General features: G+C 40.2%; 1 protein-coding gene across 1 annotated transcript in view; it reads right to left on the reverse strand.

Moving 5' to 3' along the window:
- The window catches only part of ADGRG6 (adhesion G protein-coupled receptor G6), a 120,025-nt gene extending 103,461 nt beyond the window's left edge, over positions 1–16,564 (reverse strand). Inside the window, exons 1-2 of the mRNA XM_063124592.1 lie at positions 16,467–16,564; positions 4,589–4,686 (exon numbers count right to left, since the gene is read on the reverse strand). Of these exons, the coding sequence (XP_062980662.1) occupies positions 4,589–4,686; positions 16,467–16,468 (100 nt within the window). The 5' untranslated portion in view covers positions 16,469–16,564. The remainder of the gene's footprint in view (positions 1–4,588; positions 4,687–16,466) is intronic.
- Positions 16,565–19,149: the final 2,585 nt, after the last annotated feature.

Below are 19,149 nucleotides of genomic sequence, written 5' to 3' on the forward strand. Positions count from 1 at the left end.
CCATGGGAGGTGTGGCCAGGCATCCCGTTTTCGTTCTGGCTCCTCGAGAGTAACTGCGAGGAGCCAGGAACTGGGCACGGGCCATGGAGCTCCTCAGGAGCTCTGTGCCCATCAGGGGTGGGGGGGAGCATGAATTTTTTGTTAAAACCTTATTTTTCACTGGAGCGCGAGTGTGCTTCAGCTCCTTCTTCTGTTTAAAAAAAAAAAAAAGGTGCCTGCAATGTGTGCGACGTTCCTCCTCCCATCCAGGACATTGCACGGCTGTGTAGACAAAGGGTGATGATCCCGGAAGTAGGTAAGTCCAGGATCGCCCCCTCTCTGGCCCTCTACACCCGTAGGTGTAGACATGCCCTTTGTCTCTTCCATTTTCCAGCCAAGCCTTTCTCTACCTTACCTAGAGAGCCAGGCATTTAAGGTAATTATTTTTGTTCCTATGCATTTGTAACAAGTCATGGAAACTTTTCCAATAATAAGACTGCTCTTCTGCTTTCCACAGAAATAAATGAATTCATGATCCAGAAATATGTAACAAAATTTTCCTTACTCACTTTGCAGAACAAACAGATGTGTGCTTCCCTATATTTAACAGAACATACATTTAGCAAGTGTTTCAAAAACCCTAACCAATCTTCTTGAATGATGCTGTCATCTTTCAGTTTATTTATAGAAGTACTTCTTTTCTGTTAAGTTTCATATTGACCACATGCAATAATTGGTAATACTGTTTGGTATTTGTTCAATGACCCATTGCACACCACTTTCTGTAAAGCAGAATAACTACTGAATTACAGCTGCACAAGCCAATCCAGCGTTGCTACAGCTATTCCTTGCAAGGGAATTAGAGTGTTCAAGGTGTTCTTCACTGAAGCCACCACCTGACATCGAAACTCTCCCCCCCACAGATGTTTATGTAATCTGAGGCCAGGGCTAGGTTGGCCAAAGGCCTATAGGTTTCTACATAAAGAGATGGGTGATAGCTCAATCTTTTCTATCCCTGCAGTGGGACAGTGCAAATGCTCTTATAAAGCACTGCTATGCCATTCTGGGAACAGAGATAACTGCTGCTGCAACAAACGCATACGTCTAAGAGCACAATTTTCAGATTCAGATGATTAAAGACTAATTTATTTATTTTATATACCTACTAAAGTATTGAATAAATGGACAACATCCAAATGGACAGCATGAAATAAATGCTGTACTGTTGAAATGGTTAAGCGCCGCTACAAGAAATAAACCAATTCTATCATTACTTTGAAGTGAATGATGTCATTAGTAAAATTTCATGAAGCTTTAGGGCATATAGTCATTCATCTGCTTCCCCATATATACACATTCTGACAAACAATCATACAGACATAATGAGAAGTGGCTTCCTGCAGAAATTATTCTAGTTATAGCCTGTTTTCACATCAAGCTGAATTAGTCAGAAAGTGAAGAAAGCAACTTTTAAGTTTATCCTCACACACTCCTGTTTACAAAGTCTTCACTAAAAGGCACAAATATTTGTTAAAAATCTCAGAATAGTCATAAAGGTTTCAGTAAGACTTCTCCTCAGTAAGTGGTTTTAGGATAGTGAGTACAGTCCTAGATGATTCATTTCGTGTTTATACTGAATGGTAAATGAAGAATAAAAGGGAAAGAAAGCCACAGTAAAAGAACAGAATAAATTCAATGGGACTTTCTGATAAGTAACATATGTTATGAATACGCAACACTTTGGGAGAGCTGTTGTTTCTCCTACGTGTGGTGCATGTGTCTATTCGCTCACATATACCAATGCTAAAATAATTTTTAAAAAGCAACATCTTTTTCTTGCAATGATCCAAAGAATTGCAATAATCCATCACAGGAACAAACAAACAAACATTTTTTTTGTAAGTTGGAAACAAGAAGAAAATATCTCAATGAGCTTTAAAAACATGGTTTTCTTTTCAAAATGTAGATAGACAGAAAAGTTGGTGGAGGAAAAAACTCTTCCTTGAAGGACCAGAAAGAGGAAAATACTCTTGAAAATGATCTATAAATCTCAAAACATGTTGGAACATTTTGAAAACAAAACCTGTTTTTCCATCACACCTTTGGCTATTTCCTTCTTCTTGTAACAAGCAATGATTATTTAAAAAAAAAATCCTCAGAAACATGCATGAGTCAAGGAAACGTTACACTCATTTATTCATCTATACAATATACACACCCCAGTGACAACATGAAAGAATTTTCACAAAGCATTAGTAACAATATTATATAAACATTTCCCTTCCTCTCTACTAGGAATTTCGGTGACTGCTGAACTGTGCTCTGACCATTTTACCTTCCTAGCCCAAGATGAGCAATTCCCTAATTATTTACTCACCACTCATTCAGTAATAGAGCTTTTAGCCCTTAATTAAGGTACATAATTTTAAAATACCAGCAAATACATGCCTGTTGAGATTTGTAACTCACAGCAGCTTGATAAAGATAAAAGTTGAATAAACTTTAGTAGCAGGCAGCACTTGAATTCTGTATTAAGGATATTCGATGGAGACCCTCTTGTATTTCCCGACCCCCTTTGTACATGCAACTGGGATGCAGGAGAGGGCTTTTTCTGTGGTTACACCTAGGCTTTGAAGTTCCCTATGTAGATATGTCTACCCCTCTGCTCTTCAGATGGCCTTCCGATGATGCGCTTGGAAGACCTTACATTTTAGGCAGGTGTTTGGCCTGCTTAGTGATTAATTTTATTTGTCCTGGCATATGGATCTTTTCTTTTGAGCTATTTTATCTCTAGCTTCACTTCAGCTATCATTGATTATTATTGATTTGTCTGTTGATATTTTTTCAATGCTGTGTTCTGAGACGCCTTAAATATTTTGTTGTTAAGTCAACATATATACTTTTAATAAATAAAGAAACTCTCACAATCCAAGTATACCTTTCCATATTTGTTGCAACTGACTTATATTCAAGGGAGAGTATTTCAATAAATACCTAAAGCAGTAGCAAATTAATATCACATAAAAACAGCCCTACCGAACCATGTCAGTGGACTAACTAACCCTGCATCCTATCCCCAGCAAGGGCATGTCATGAATGGTATGAAAATTTAAACTGTAGAGACTACATAGAATAGTTCATTTCTTTTCCATGCTTAAAACAGCAACCCTAATCTTTTAACTTCCTTCTTGGATAGGAACTTGCCAGAATTCTGAATTTATCTTTATAGAAAGAAATACTACTAGTATTGATTAGTATTTATATAACACATTTCAAGCAAAGCACTTCACATACTCACTCAATAATCTTTACAGTAGTCCGACGTTAAGCTAGTATTATTACTAATTCTTCTTAAAGACTCAACACTTGAGTTGGGAAGGAATCCCCAGGTCAGACTGGCTCCAGTGATGCTTGTGTGGGTAGCGGTTTCATTTAAGCTTCAGCAGTGTAGCTTTGGGCTACATTCTTGAATCATTTGAAGCTCTTGGTCTACAGGCGCTTTCTGCATCGTGCCTGCTTTTTGCTGCTTCTAATGTACTGTAGATTGCCTAGGATGGTGGGTGCATCCTATATAGGATTTAAATTAACGTCATACCCTGTTCTAAAATGAGATGTGCTGTGAAGTATACTTTATTGTCTTCGTTGGAACTTTTAATGTTTTTTTAAATATATGCATCCAAACTAATCGTCTATGGACACATTTGCTCATTGATTTATTCTTAAGAATTCAGGAAAAGAAAAATCTCCCAAACTATTTGCATGCATCCCTCTTTTAAATCAGATGTCACTTCAATTTTTCCCCACAATAGCCTTTTTTTAAAAGAAATGTTTGGCGCTTCATTGCAATTTCAGCACAATTCTTTCAGATCTGAAGTGTTGTAGCCCAGCTTTTTATCTAGTTAGAGGAATGATGTACAACCCTTCCTTTCTCCATTACCTGCCCACCTCTACAGCATTATGTTATCTATAATTCCTCATACCCCTATTATGGAGATACTGGAATTGGAATTTGCAAGTTCCACTACATTTTAAAGGCAAAATGAAGTAAAATTGATTTGAAATTTCACCTCATCAGGAAAGCTTCAGAGTCAAAGGGAAAGCTATGTCAACGTCACTTTTTAAAAAATAAATTGCACTTCATCAGGTTTTGCAGGGGTGGGGGGACACCCTCCAGAACAGAGGGAGAACCATTATGAATTATTCAAAACAACAGATTTCATACAGATCTTCACTGCCAAAGACCTGTAGTCTTATAACGCAACCTGACTGTTTGGATGGCCCATCTTGGGTAAGAATTGGATAAGTGAAATGCTTTTTTTCTAACTAAAGTAAAAATGTACAAATTATGCTTATTACTGGATTATGAATTCCATAGGAACTCCACAGTGTAGCTATATGTACGGCAAGGTGGGTACTAATACAACACTATTCAAGTAACACTAATTACAATCGTAATAAATTCGATTCCTTATCACTGTCAGTACAATAAACTCCAAATGTCTTCTGCACAATCTAGGTAAAATCAACACTATTATCTTCTTCTGCAATTCATTTCAACAGGTTTTCTGAGAGTTCTCAGCAGACGTAAAGAAGAAAATTTCTTTCTTACCTGAATACCGTACACATATAAGATAAAGAACGAATAGGAACAGCAAATGCAGTTTCCATTTCCATTGATAGCACCACGCTTGGCTCTCATAAGACATCCTATGGAACAAGAAATTAGAAGTTTAAGAGAATTTAAGATACGCTTTCTCTCTGTGTAGTGTTTTCAGTGCAATCTAATATTAGTATTAGAAATGACACCATTAACAAATACAATCTTTCTTCAAAGGAATGCCTGGACAAATGAACAGTTTTAACCCTGGCACCAGAAGAATTGCAATGTGGGTGACTGATGTGTCTAAATGAGGAGCATTTCACAACTGGGACACCACTGCAGAGGTTCTCTTCCTTGTTGTCAAATAATGTACTGATAGTACTTGGAGAAGTACTGCATATAAGCCCATGTCTTAACATCCCCTGCAGATGTAAGACATGGGCTTATATGGGGAAAGATGCTTTTTCAGACTACTAGGTGCAGGGCCTTTTCTGTGGTGGCTCCCATACTGTGGAATGCTTGCCAAGTAATATCTGGCAGCCCAACTATGTTCTTTCAGATGTTTGGTGAAACCATGGTTATTTAAGAAGACATTTGACTGAATGTTCTCCTTTTAACACTGTTCTCTTTATGGTCTGCTTTATGATTTGTTGTTGAAATGTGATGGCTTTTGTTATTATGAGGTTGTGTTTGTAAGCTGCCTTGAGTTCTCCTGGTGAGAATAGGCACAGTGTTACATTTTAAAATAAATAAAATCAAATAGATTCAAAGAGTCAATGGGCTATATTGCTGACTGAAAAGAGACAAACTGAGAGACAAAATCTGAATTAGCTCTCTAGTGGAAGGAGTTTGAATCTAGTTCTATCAGACCTTAACTAAACCTAAGGTTTATCCTGGGATTGTCTCGGGGTCATCCCTTTTCATGTAAATGACACACAGGATATCTCAGGAGCAGGCAAGGACAATCCCGGGATAAAACTTATGTCTAGCTAAGGCCTCAGTTTAAACATGCTAACAACTTATGCAGGTTTAACTTTATTCCTTAGTTCAAGTCAGGGCAGAACCCGATTCTGAAACCTGATGTCTAGAATTTGTTGTTGTTGTTGTTGTTGTTATTATTATTATTATTATTATTATTATTATTACATTGCTATTATTACAGAAACATGACTTGTCTAAGCACTTCCAGAACTTCCCATAACCTCTTTCTGGAAACCACAATGAAGATCACAAGCCTATGAACTATTGTTTTTAAATACACATACATAAATTGGTATATATCCATAACAATGTATACATATGAAATACATATATAAGAAAATAGAACTGTCTAACAATTATACATAAGCTTCAACAAAAGCATACCAGATATCCAAATAAGTATCCATTCAAAGGTGGCGTCTGTACACCACTCGTTCAAATACTGAAAGTGTTGTAAGGTGCTCACTCATTATAGGAGGTGAGCATTTATACTTCCAATGTTTAACACTAGTCTTTCTGCTGTCAAAACTGCTGGCATGCAGAATCCATTAACACTGACCATTTATTCAATTTCAAGAAGAAAAGATAATTTAAAAGAGTATGTACATCAGTGAATATTAAAGACTGATCCAGTACAAAATCTATCCATATCAGAACCTCCTCTCAAAAAGAAGCAACTACTGGAAATTGCTAAAACCTATGTTTAAAAGAAGCATTAGCTGCATTGCACCACCAGCAATTAGCGGTTTTTTTTTTTAAAAAAAAAAAAACCTTATGAAAGAGAAGTTGCAGTGTCCAATACACACAAAACAAACATTTTTGCTGATTCAGATGCAGTCTAAGACCCACAGACGTGACAGGTATAGACACCAAAACAGTGATCCACTGATTTAACAGAATGGGAGAATCCAATTCCCTATTCAATTCCTGTTTTAAAAAACTATGTATCATATTTATTTAACAATAACAAATATTTATAAACATGGATTGCTCTGCAAAATTCCATGAATGAGGCATGGATCATGGGCAATAAGTGCTTCCAGTAAAGACAGGTGCTTTAAAAGTGGCTTGGCCAAACCTGGATACTAACAAATCCTGCAGTTACAAATATTGCAATTCAGCCGTAGCTGTCAAGTCACATTTGGCACATAGAGTAGAAAATGACAAAAAACAAAAAACAAAACAAAACACACATTGGCACCCACCAGTTGATCCAATGTAAAAATTGCCTTATTTGTCCATGTCTGCCATAAAAACATTTTCTGACCAAGTTTTACATCTGGATTCTCCCATAAAGTCAATGTAGCATGAGAGAATAGATCACAGAGCAATTGACATATTATATGCCACACAACTAACTGTAGAAACTATGTATTCTTGTATGTCTCAAACTTAATGCCATTCATTTAGGAAGAAGAACAGACAAGAAGATTCTAAAACTGACTAAGGCAGAAGATCCAGGGCAGACAGGAAATACCAAAATTCCGTATGAGTCAGCAGATAAACCGGATGATATAAGGCAATTCTTTAACTAGAGATTGCATCTTTTTCAGAGATAATCTTGGCAGAAAGGAAGTCCCCTATCCCAAATGTATGAGCTGCTTTAGGAAAGCCCAAGTGCTTGTGAATCAAGTCTATCGCCCCTTGTCCCCAATCTCTACATTTTTGCAATATATATAGCAATCTCACTCCCCCTTTTTTATCAATAAACAAAATGGTCACAACATCAAACTACAAAATTAAACATGAAATAATTTTCAGGTCTCTTAATGCAAGGGATTCACTCCATAATGGAGTTAAGGTAAAATGAATAAAAACATTTAAATTTTCTTATACATAAGTCTGGTGTCTTACATATCTTCTTGTGGGTCTCTTCAGATTCTTTATTAAACCATACATGTATTTTAGGACCAGGTTAGCAGCTTGCAGCTTCTTTAGGACGTGATCAATAATATTATTTATTTCATGCAGTACCATCAACTCCTATAGTGATATCGCAACAACTGAGTTTAGGATATAGGGTTACTCAATATCCACCCATAGCACAACATCACCTTAGGGACACCATAACTCAGATGATAGGGCATGTGGCTATATTTATTTGGTCTGAGTTTTGCACGCTTGGAAAGAAAAAAGACTGAACAAATGGTGGGAAAACATAGGAGATTTATAAGTTAAAGACAATGATATCTGGACATCCATAAAATTCTGTAAATGAGGCAGTCTGGAAGCACCCTAAATGCTTAGGTAAGTATGTATAAGATTGCAGCCCAATTTTCATTACTGGTTAAGCTTTCTAATTAATTCTTTACCTCCATACAGCAGTGGATTATGAAACACATTTTTTTCTTTATTGAAGGTTGTTTGAAATTATCAATTTTAAGTGTCTTAGCTTTCTGATATGCAGCAAAATTAAACTTAATAGCACTGAAGATGATCATACACTATGTGGGGCTCTGAAACATAAAAAGCTCTTTGATGAAGTCAGACACTCTAAAACAACCAGCTTAGCACACAACAAAATGATTGTCCTTCAACTCAATGAAACTGCAACTAAATCCTTGCTAAAATCTCTGGAAATGGAATGCCAGAAGTCCATAATGAATAGATAATAAATGTACAAATATGCTGTTCTTTATTAGATGCATAAGTTTGCCTTTCATTTTCTTAGACTCAGCTGCTTTGCTGTATAGATAATACTGAAATACCCTGCTGGGTCTCTATGAGCAGAATATAAGGAAATGTAGCTATCTTTGAGGATAAAGGACAGGCTACACTATGAACTCAATTCTTTACATCAATCTATTTCATCTGTCCAAGTAAAATATGTAGTTACTACAGTGATTGTTCGACAGCTACAATTCTGAACTAAGCTGAATTGGGAAAATACTGTCATGTCTCCAATGCTCAGCCTTTTCAGGGTATAGGAGAAGAATCTGATGAAGATAATGATCAGCCTGTCCTTTTTGGGAAATGACATTCAGTCTTATATTCAGGGGGCCCTTGCCATCATCCTCTGAATGAGAGGATGAACCCCTTGAAGAACCTCCATCTCCCCTGTCTTGAAGTATGAGACTATAAAATCAGGTGAGTCCAGCTAGCCCCTCCAGAATGGGTAGAGGTAACCTAGGGTGACCATATGGAAAGGAAGACAGGGCTCCTGTATCTTAAAGAGTTGTCTAGAAAAGGGAATTTCAGCAGGTGTCATTTGTATGCATGCAACACCTGGTGAAATTCCCTTTTCATCACAACAGTTAATGTTGCAGGAGCCCTGCCCTCTTTTGTATCTGGTCACCCTAGGCCTAACTACACTATATGGCTGCCCACATAAGGCTTCAGTTGGACCTAGATGACTGCTGAGACAACATACTCCTATGTTTCTAGGAGGAAATAACTCTAACCAGCAAAGATCACTCTGAGCTATCTGTGATCCTATTGTACCTGCCCTTTATACAAGAGGGCTTCTACCTTTACCTAGCTTCTGTGCCTGATGCACTTACCTACCCGCCTCGACCTGTTTGACTTATAATATCTCTACATTAAGGGAAATCACATTCTTTACCTGGGTGTTTTGTACTTCCTGGTTCTTTGGCATGATTGTTATGGGCTGCATTACACAGGAGGAGAGAGGCAACAAGGGGTTTGAATTGAATACTTCCCCTCCATGCAGTTCCATTGAGTTCTATTGAGACAGCACCATCTAGTGGCAGATCCTGCTGTTTCCTGGCTATTACCACTTTAAAAGTGATTCTTTATATCCCAGAATTTCTGTAGGATTCCTTGGGAGATGTCCTTGTTGACAATGCCATGAAACCAACCTGAAAACTTCCATGAGTGGCCAATCATGACTGTGCAATAAATCACTCGTTTAAAGGAGCCCTTAGACTCTTGTCCTGTCTACACCAGCCCTATATCCCGGGATCGTCTCAGGATATTTCCTGTGCATCCAAATGCCACACAGGGAATCCCGGGAGCAGGCAGGGATGATCCTTCCATTTTCCTGGGATAACCCTTAGGTGTAGAAAGGGCCTCTGTCTCCTTGCTTAGATCTAACCCAATTAGATGACATTAGCTTAGGTAACCACAGAATGGGACAAATACAGAATGCATCATGAATATCAGAAAGAGATCTAAGGTTCTACATTCAGTCAAGTTTACCTTAAGAAATCTTTCTGCACCTTGAAAAACAAATGAGAAAAACTAGAAATTATTCTGATTTCTCTGTATTCTTAGGTGCCTAGAATATATGGTTTATCAAGCAATCATGAAAGAAAGCATAAACAGATAATCAAATCAAATAATTCAACCCTATTTTATGGCTACTGAAGATATGAGACTGGGTTGTCCTCAGTCAATTCCCCTACTTATTCTAGTGCCAAACTCTCAGGTTAAATTTGCTTTACACTGTTGTTATATAGATGTTTAAAACTCAGTTTGTAGCTGGAACTATTCCAAATACAGAAGCAAAGGGGAACACCAAAAGCTAATAATAAAAGCAATCCTACTACTTCTCCCTCCCTCCCTCCCTCCCTCCCTCCCTCTCTCTCTCACACACACACACACACACACACACTTTTACTCTCCTCCCCATAGTAACCTCCCTATGTCATTAGAAGTGGGGGAGAAGGAAGATGGACAGAAGTATCTGTTGGAATAACAGATGACAGCTTGTGCTGTAAAATGGATTTAAAATTCCTCATAATTTGAACAGACTGATTACCACAGGCCAGAGACATTACATCACTCAAACTGCCCTGCCAAATTTTATTTTCTGGAGTGGGAGACCAAAGATTTTTATGGATCTGTCCACACATTCATACTTGCTCCTTCGTCCTTCTGCTACTGGTTCCGGTACATGCCAAAGCTGCTTCCTTTCCACATGTAGCTACTGCAGCCCCCAATGCCCTAGTGCAAGAATACCACTTTTGATGCTTAAGACTGCAAAAAAGTGTGTGCATGTGTATATGCAGAGAGACCTGTCAAGCCACAACCCATAGTTGGTGATCATGCAGAACCAACCTGACAGCCCCCACATGCATTTTTGGTCAAAGGAGGGCAGCAGAAACAGGAGTTTTATTGAGATACTATGGATTGTATCCAATGGCATCATGTCACTGATAGAGGCAATTCCATTAACGCAACCATGAGGATGCAATTTTCCCCTCCCCCAAAAAAAGCCCCCTCCCCATGCCCTCAAAATCTGCTCTGGAGGGCTGGGAAACCCTCTAGAGCAGATTTTCAGGCAGCGACCACACCATTGCAAAAACAAGTGTTTCTACCTGTTTCAGGGCTTTTCCCCAGAAGCGCTACATCATGGCCTCAAACAGTAGGGGCTGGCCGCATGCAGAGGAGCCCTGTTGGATACTGCCCGTTGTTCCATTGTTGAGCAATACTTAGTTGTAGTTCTATTATCTATCAATGAAAGTGGCATAATTCTGTCTTTATGCCAAATCCTCAGACTTACCATTGTCTGAGTCCAGTTAAACATAAGTACATTTTAAGATGGAAGGATGAAGTCAGTTGAGGTAAATCAATAATCTTAAATCCAACTACTTTAAAGTATACACATTGTGGAATAGATGGTCTCTAAGGCAGTAGACCAGCCTTCCCCAATGTGGTGTGCTCCAGATGGCTTGGACTACAACTACCATCATCCCCAGACAGAATCTCCACTGGCTGCGCTAGCTTGAGTTATTGGGAATTGCAGTTCAATGCATCTGGAAGGTGCCAAATTGGAGAAGGCTGTTGTAGACCATACCTTAAAAAGCAAAAGCAAATCACAGAGAAGGTTGCCAAGCACTGTTTAGCACTGTCGTTAATGCAGTTATATATTAAGTTCATATCTATCCTTTCCACCAAAATGGCACTCAAGGTGGCTAAAAGAAAAATCAAGATTAAAACAGAAACTGAATTTAAAAGCATAAAAATACATTTAAAATACAATTAAACGCAATAAGAGGAATAATCAACACATAACCCAATAAATCACCAGTTCAGCAGCAGACAAGTTCACATGAATAAAAATGTTTTTCACTGCCAGTGGAAGGACAATGGAGAAAGAGCCAATAGGAAGTTCCAGAGCCTGGGAGCAGCCACTGGGAAGTCCCTCCTTCACGCCCCCCTCCAAGCATGCCTGCAATGGTGGCGGGACTAAGAAAAGGGACTCCCAGGAAGTTCCAAAAACCCAGGCAGGCTGATATGAAAGAACACAGGGAGTCATTTTCCTCCCACAACTGGTCAACAGTACGGCCAGAGAATTTTGGACTAGCTGAAGTTTCCAAACACTATTCAAAGGCAGCCCCACATAGTGCGTGTTACAGCAGTCCAAACAGGATGTAACTGAAGCATGTGTCACTGTGGCCAAATCAAATATCTTGAGGAATGGACATAGTTGGTGCACTGACTTCAGCTGTGCAAACACACTCCTGGCCATCAACAAAACCTAGGCTAAATCCAGGAATACACTGAAACTGCAAACCTGTGTCTTCAAGGGGAATGTAATCCCATCCAGCACAGGTTGAATCTCTATTCCCTGATCTGCCTTTTAACTAACCAGGACCACCTCTGTCTTGAATGGATTAATCTTTAGTTGGTTCACCTGCATACAATCCTCTATCAATATCAAGCACTGATTCAGAACTAGAACAGATTCTTTGGATTTAGATAAAAGAAGAGATAATGTTGGGTGTCTTCAGCATACTGGTGGCACCAATCCCCCACCAAACTCTGCAAAACCTCTCCCATGAGTTTTAAGTATACGTTAAATAGCATGGGGAACAAGATGGAACCCTGAAGGATACCATGTAAGGACTGAGCCAGCACCTCTGCAGAAACATCTCGGAGGGCATGGGAACCAACTCAGAGTCCAATGAGGTAGAGGGTGAAGCAGTGGGGGAGTTATCAAGGTTTCAGAAGGTAGAGCATGGAGACAGTTGAAGAGAGGAATCTGTTCAGATGTCAGTTAATCAGTTGGTTCAAAGCCAAACAGAAACTTCCCCATGTGTGGAATACAAGTTCTTATAGGAAGGGAGGAGTTAGGAGTGACCAACACCAGAATCAGATGTCAAGTGAAGAGGGAGAAGCAACTTTGAGAAGTAAGGACTTCAGGAAGTTCTACAAGTTTGGCCCAACAAAAACAGCCCATAGAGGAAGACCCTCCCTGTGGGCAGAACTAAAAAAGCTACTCAGGCTTTGTACTGCTGGCTGGTACTTTCATAGAAATAGTGCATCCATCAAAGGGATCTTCAAATAGTGTATATAGTATTGTGCTGCTATTATTATTATTATTATTATTATTATTATTATTATTTACAATATTTATATACCACTAAATTATTTAACATAGATTCCAGAGCGGTAAACATAGGTATAAACAGTAAAAGAAAGATTTATAAAGCAAATTAAAATTGTTCAATTTAAAAATAAAGGAACCAGAAAAACAGTGGCTAGTCAGTTGCTGAAGGCTGAGAAAGTCTGTAATCAATAGTACTGTTAATCTGGCTGATTTGCATAATTAAGGCTATTTACTAAGAGATCAACTTCTTTGTTTGACTGCGAACATGCTGGGCAGTTTGGCATTCAACATCCCACAGGCCAACAACTAGGGTATCAAACAGGGCTGTCCAGCATCACCTTCTGAAATTGCCCCACAAGAAGGACCAGAGCCACCATAGGAGAGTGCCTCCAAATTCCATCCTAGAGAAAGTCCTTAAAAGAATGTCATGGTTGATGGCATCAAAAGCTGCTGAAAGATTCAGTAAAGCCTAAAGGGAAATACCAGTTCTGGGTGTAGATTGTCCACCAAGGTAACCAAAGCAGTCTCTGTCCTGTAACCAGGCCTGAAGCCACATTAAAATGGATCAAGACAATCCATCTCATCCAGAAACCCCTGGAGATGAGTAGCCACACACTCCAGCAGCTTGCCAAAGAAATGATTAGTGCAATTATTTTTAAAACAGGTCTCACCACCATCTCTTTTGGACAACAGAGAATCACACCTTGTCATAAAGAGGTATTCATCACTACCGTATCCATTTTGCCCACCACCCTGGCTGTTTTTATAAACCAGGAAGAGCAAGAGTCCAGTACAGATGCGATAGGTCTCACTTTTCCAAGGATCCTGTTCAGATCCCCAGGCTATACAAATTGAAATGTATCCATTATAACTGGATAAGTAGAGGCCAAAGTTATATCCACTGGAACTGTATCAACTATGGCATCCAAGTCTGCATGAATAACCATGCATAAATTGGTCACAATGAGCTATCAAGTGGTCTATATTTTCTTTTCACAGCCAGAATGTTATAGGCTTTACCACCCAAGACAGCTCCACTAGGTTGGCGACTCTGTGCAGGTATAATGGTGGAGGAGGAAAACACTTTTTTACTACCACCACAAAGTAGACTTTCATATTGGCCCTAGCCTATGTTCGATCAGACTCACTCTGAATTTACTGCCAACCTTGCTCTAGCTGTTGTCCCATGTTTCATCACCACCAGCTCCCTGGAAAGCCAGGGAATTTGTTCAGCTCTATGCAGTAGGAAAGTTCACTTGGGCCACAGCTAGACCTAAGGTTTATCCTGGGTTCGCCCCTGCCTGAGCACTGGATCCCCTGTGTGTCACCTAGATGAACAGGTTTGACCCCTGGACGATCCAGGGATAAACCTTAGGTCTAGCTATGGCCTTGGTGTCCCTGTCGTTATTTCCTCACTTCTTCCTCTATCTGCAATATCTATTGCACCACCATTCAGTAGACTGATGGGTTGCTTATAATGTAATACTTATACCATGTATGTTTACTCAGAAAAAAATCCCACTCAATTCAGTGGAGCTTGCTCTCCAATAAGTGTGCATAGGATTGCAGCCTTAGATTTTTTTTCTTACCCTACCCCAGAAACGGAGGGTAATGTACAATTTCAAAATAAAACCCCAAGTCAGAAGGGGAAAAACATTTTTCATGTTTTAATAGAAAGAGTGAAAACAAAAACTCATGACAGAAACTTCCTAAGTTAACCTTCCCTCCACCTCTTCTCCCAAGTGCCCCTTACCAACTTTACCATAAACCCCATCCATATCCCATCTGTTCCATTATGGCCCTGTTCAGAAGATATCTTAAACCACAGCTTCAACCACGGTGCTTAAGGCTTTTTAACCATGGTTAAAGCCGTGGTTTAAGGTGTCTTTTGAACAAAACCACTGTCCCACCTTTGTTCCCCTTTGTTCCCCTTTGTTTGTAGTACCGTTATATTATTAATAAGCATAATCATAATGGTACCACAGTTTGTATCATTGTAGTTGTTTGCAATGGTGAACTAACACTACAGTTTTAAAATTATATTATTTTCTAGCAATCAAGTTTTAGCTTTGAGCTGCCAAAGTAGCAGGATAGTAATAACTAATAAAAGAAATATAGCTACGTCATTGCCTTTCTTTGTAAATGAATCAGAATCGTTAATTGCACTGCCTGAAATTTGATATGATGGAGGATGGCAAAAGAATATTAATAAGTAATGTTTCATTTGTATTAATTAAAAGTGAACATTTCCATCTCTGTCTTCATCTGCTTAGATTTTTGCCCCAAAGAGGGCGGAATCTGCTTCTAGCCTGTTGTCAATTACTCATAGGACAATATGCCTTAAATATTATCTGATGTTTACTGCCTCAAAGACAGGTATCATAGGCATTAAACACAAGCTGGAACAAAAAACATTTTATTCAGGAGCATATTGAAACTGATATCCATTGTTCTTCCCACCTTCTTGCTCAAAATAGATCCTTAAAAATCTACTCTGCCCCAAAATGCTTGCTTTCATATCAAACTGCAAGTGTAGATAGATTTAGCAAGCATCAGCCTACCAGCAAAGGAGATGAACTTGTTTGGTCGCTGTGCTTGAGTTTAATAAGTACTATACAAATGGGCAAGTCTGTCCACTGGGAGAGTGAACCAATATATAATCTTCCAAGTCTGATTGCTGTGACAATTTCTCTCCAAGAAAAAGAAAGAGTTTGGCAACCTGGCATACAGACGGAAAGGTTGAAAGTGCAAGGAGTTGAATACCTCTGTTCTGGGAACCGCCCTCTTTTTTTCTTTGGCAGGGCACCTTTCTGGCTAGGAATAGTTCTTTTTTACAAATCTGTTACTGAGAATACACTTTGTTGAGTGAAAGCAGGAGTGAATTCTCGGCAACAGATTTATAAAAGAACTATTTTGGATTTTACCTTTGCCTCCAAAGAGATGTGTTTTAGCTGTATGGAGTGTAAAATTATAGATCAAAATTCTAACAAAAAAGGCGAGCATGTTTCAACAATTCCCATGGCTTCTCTACAAAGCCCTGGAGTTTAATAAACACAAGTAATTACTTGTACTGGAAACAACATTATTAATTTAAAGGTGAAATAATAATATTATTTATTATTATTATTATTATTATTATTATTATTATTATTATTATTATTTTAATCCCTGCTTCCAATAAGTTGATCCACGAGCAATAAAATTGACATCACTTGCTCCGTCACTGCCCTTTTTTAAAAGAAGAAAAAGAAGAAGAAAATGATGATGATCCTGGTACATTTTGACATTTGGGACTTGTGGGAAGTCTCTTACCTGCTCTTGAGGAAACTGGCGACTCCCATTCTTCTGGCCCTGCCTCCCTTTCTGCCCAGAAAAGAGTTACCATCACTGACTAAGGAAAGAGGGTTGTGGGGGTGATCTTGTCGGTCTGGACTTACTATGCCGTGCGAGGAAAGTAGACGAAAGCCAAACCGGTTTATTTGGTTCCCAACGGCTGGCAAAGCATCAGAGACATTAGAAAGGGTGGAAGTCGAAAAAGCGGGGGTGACGGGGGGGGGGGACATAGCTTGTTCCCATCCAATGCAGAAAGAAGCGCTGCGAAGAGTAACTTACATGTTGGCAACTTGGCATTACTTGGTTTGAGGCACCATCCTCTCCTGCTGGCTGGCTGGCTGGCGCGGCTCTTCTCCTTCGTCTTCCTCTGCGTCCTTTTCTAGCTCACAGGCTTGTGGAAAAGCTCACGAGCGCTGGTCCATCCCCCCCCTCCCCTCAGGTTTTTTCCACCACTTCCACACGCGACGCTGGAGACGTTGCTGAGTGCCTCTCGAGCTCGAGGGTAAGGCTCAACAAGGAAAGAGGGAAGTGGCGCGCCTCAAGGGTTCCCAAAGAGGAGAAGCCGCGCGTTGCAGAACTTCGAGCCCAACTCGTGAGGCGGGGGAGGCGGCAGCGGCAGCTGCTGCTGCTGCTGCTGCTGCGCCTTGCTGAGGGCGGCGAAGCCACAGAACGGCGCGGAAAGGCGCCTTGGCAGCCTTGCGCCTCGTTCCCGCCCAGCCGGGCGATTCCCAAGCCGGAGGGGAGAGACCCGCGCGGGGCTTTCAGTTGGTTCCACCGCCTCCGGGGAGCCTGCTGGAGTCCCGGGCTGGCCGCCGCCGCTGGCTGCCTCTCGCCTCGGGAGGCCGGGCTACGACGCGCAGCCCCACCCTGCAGCGGTGGGGGACCGAGGCAAGCAAAACTTTTGGAAACGTGAGCGCCCGCGCGCGCAGTCTCTTTTGCTCTCACGCTCATCGAAGTAAGCTACAATCCCCCTTTCACACCCAAGAGCAGGGCGAGGTGATGTTTGAAGTGGCTACCAGTTCTACCCTGACTTCAAACGCTTGGTTAAAGTATATAGTATCCTATTTCGGGGGTCTTGTTGAATAAGTGCCCCAAGATAATGGCCACCCTAGGCTTTGCTGTAATCCCATACACACACACACACACATGCACTTTGGATTAAAGGGAGAATAGCAAAGGTCATTGCAACCCTGTGTACTTTGAATTTATTGACTGAATAAATGTATATTGCAGACGGGGCCAAGAGGCTACATTTCTTGATGTGCTAAATGGTTGGTCATGGAACCGGCCAGAGGAGAGGCGAGTTTGGACTTAATTCTAATTGGTGCCCGTCCTACTGTGAGATATGAGTGCTGCTGAACCATTGGAAACAGTGCAGCCATAGTCCAGTTAGACACTGTATACTTGGGAGTTCTGAACAGCTTTTTACAAAGTCCCTCACCAAACTCAGCAGTTCTGGAATAAGAGGAGAGGCCCCCTTATGGATCAGTAGCTGGTTAAAGAATAGTAAGCAGAGAATAGGTATAAACGGTAAATTCTGCCAATGGAGTAATCTAATCAGTGGGGTCCCACAGGTATCTGTATTGGGATCAGTATTTTTAATAAATGACCTGAAATTAGGAGTGAACAATGAGGTGGCCAAGTTTGGTGAGGCCAACTTGTTTAGAGTGGTTAAAAAAGGATTACCAAGAGCTCAAAAAGGACCTCTCCAAACTGAGGAATGGGCATCAAAACTGAAATTACAGCTCAATGTAATCAAAGTGATGCAAGTTGGGCAAAGAAATCCCAACTTCACATATATGCTGGTAGGATCTGAGCGAGCAGTTGACCCTGTGAAAAAGGCAATTTCAGTACAGTAGTGCAGCTAAGGCTAGGGGCTGTCAAAATGCCCTTGTTGCCACACAGTGGCTGCAAATAGGCACTGCATCCGTTATGAGGCAGCCACCAATTCGCAGCCACCACTGGGCTTTTCCCCAAAGCTGTGCCATAAAAAAATCTGAGACTTACCCTGACATTTTCTTCAGAGTGAGGTCACAATGGGCCTTCCAGCATGAGACCTTGCTGTGGCATCAAGCTGGGGGCGGTCCAAGGTGAATGGTGACCGGTGATTGGTCGCCAGAAGCCCAGGAAGAGGGTGGGGGGATGGAGTCCAACTCGCGGATGGCCTTTTTTCCTTCTGTCTCAAGTTTGCAGCCCTGTTCAGATGACACGCTAAGCCATGGGAATTAGCATTTTGAGCTAAACATGGCTTAGTGTGTCATGTGAACCATTCCTAACCATGGTGGCTACATAACCATGGTTTAAACATGCTCACTAATCATTTATTGCAAAAGTCTTATGCTTTTTATGCTTTTAAATTTTGTATATTGGTTTTTAAATGTTCCATCTTTTTAATCTTTGAAAAACACCCAGAGAGCTTTGGCTATGGGGTGGTATATAAATGTAATTAACAATGTATTCATTTATGAGTATTTATAAACCACTTGCATCTAAAGATTCAAAGCAGTGTACGCAAATGATAAAAACATAAAAACTGTATGGAATATATTGTATCTATATAAGGTGGTAGGCTATACTACTCAGGGAAGGTTTCCATAAACAGGTGGGCCACTGAAAAATTAAGTGTTGGTGCGTGTCTAATATGCATAAGTGAATCAGCCTAATTACTTTGTTCCGCAATAAAAGAAATAAAAGGGCTAGAAATACATTTGTGAGTGGAGTCTTAGCATGAACGTTGACATTGCCACACACACACTTCCTGCAAGCAAATGTGTCACAGTTTGCTCTGGATGTTGATTTGTCACATCCTGAAACCAAAGGCAAGGTGTATAATATACACTCCCAGAAGCCATTTATCACATAGAATTTCATAACTAATATTCCAAATCTAAACCGTTGAGAAGGAAACACCATGATACAGTATATGTCCAGCATATATACAATTGACTGTAAATCAAAAATG

The sequence above is a fragment of the Elgaria multicarinata genome, chromosome 4 (assembly GCF_023053635.1).
Source record: "Elgaria multicarinata webbii isolate HBS135686 ecotype San Diego chromosome 4, rElgMul1.1.pri, whole genome shotgun sequence".
NCBI lineage: Eukaryota > Metazoa > Chordata > Lepidosauria > Squamata > Anguidae > Elgaria > Elgaria multicarinata.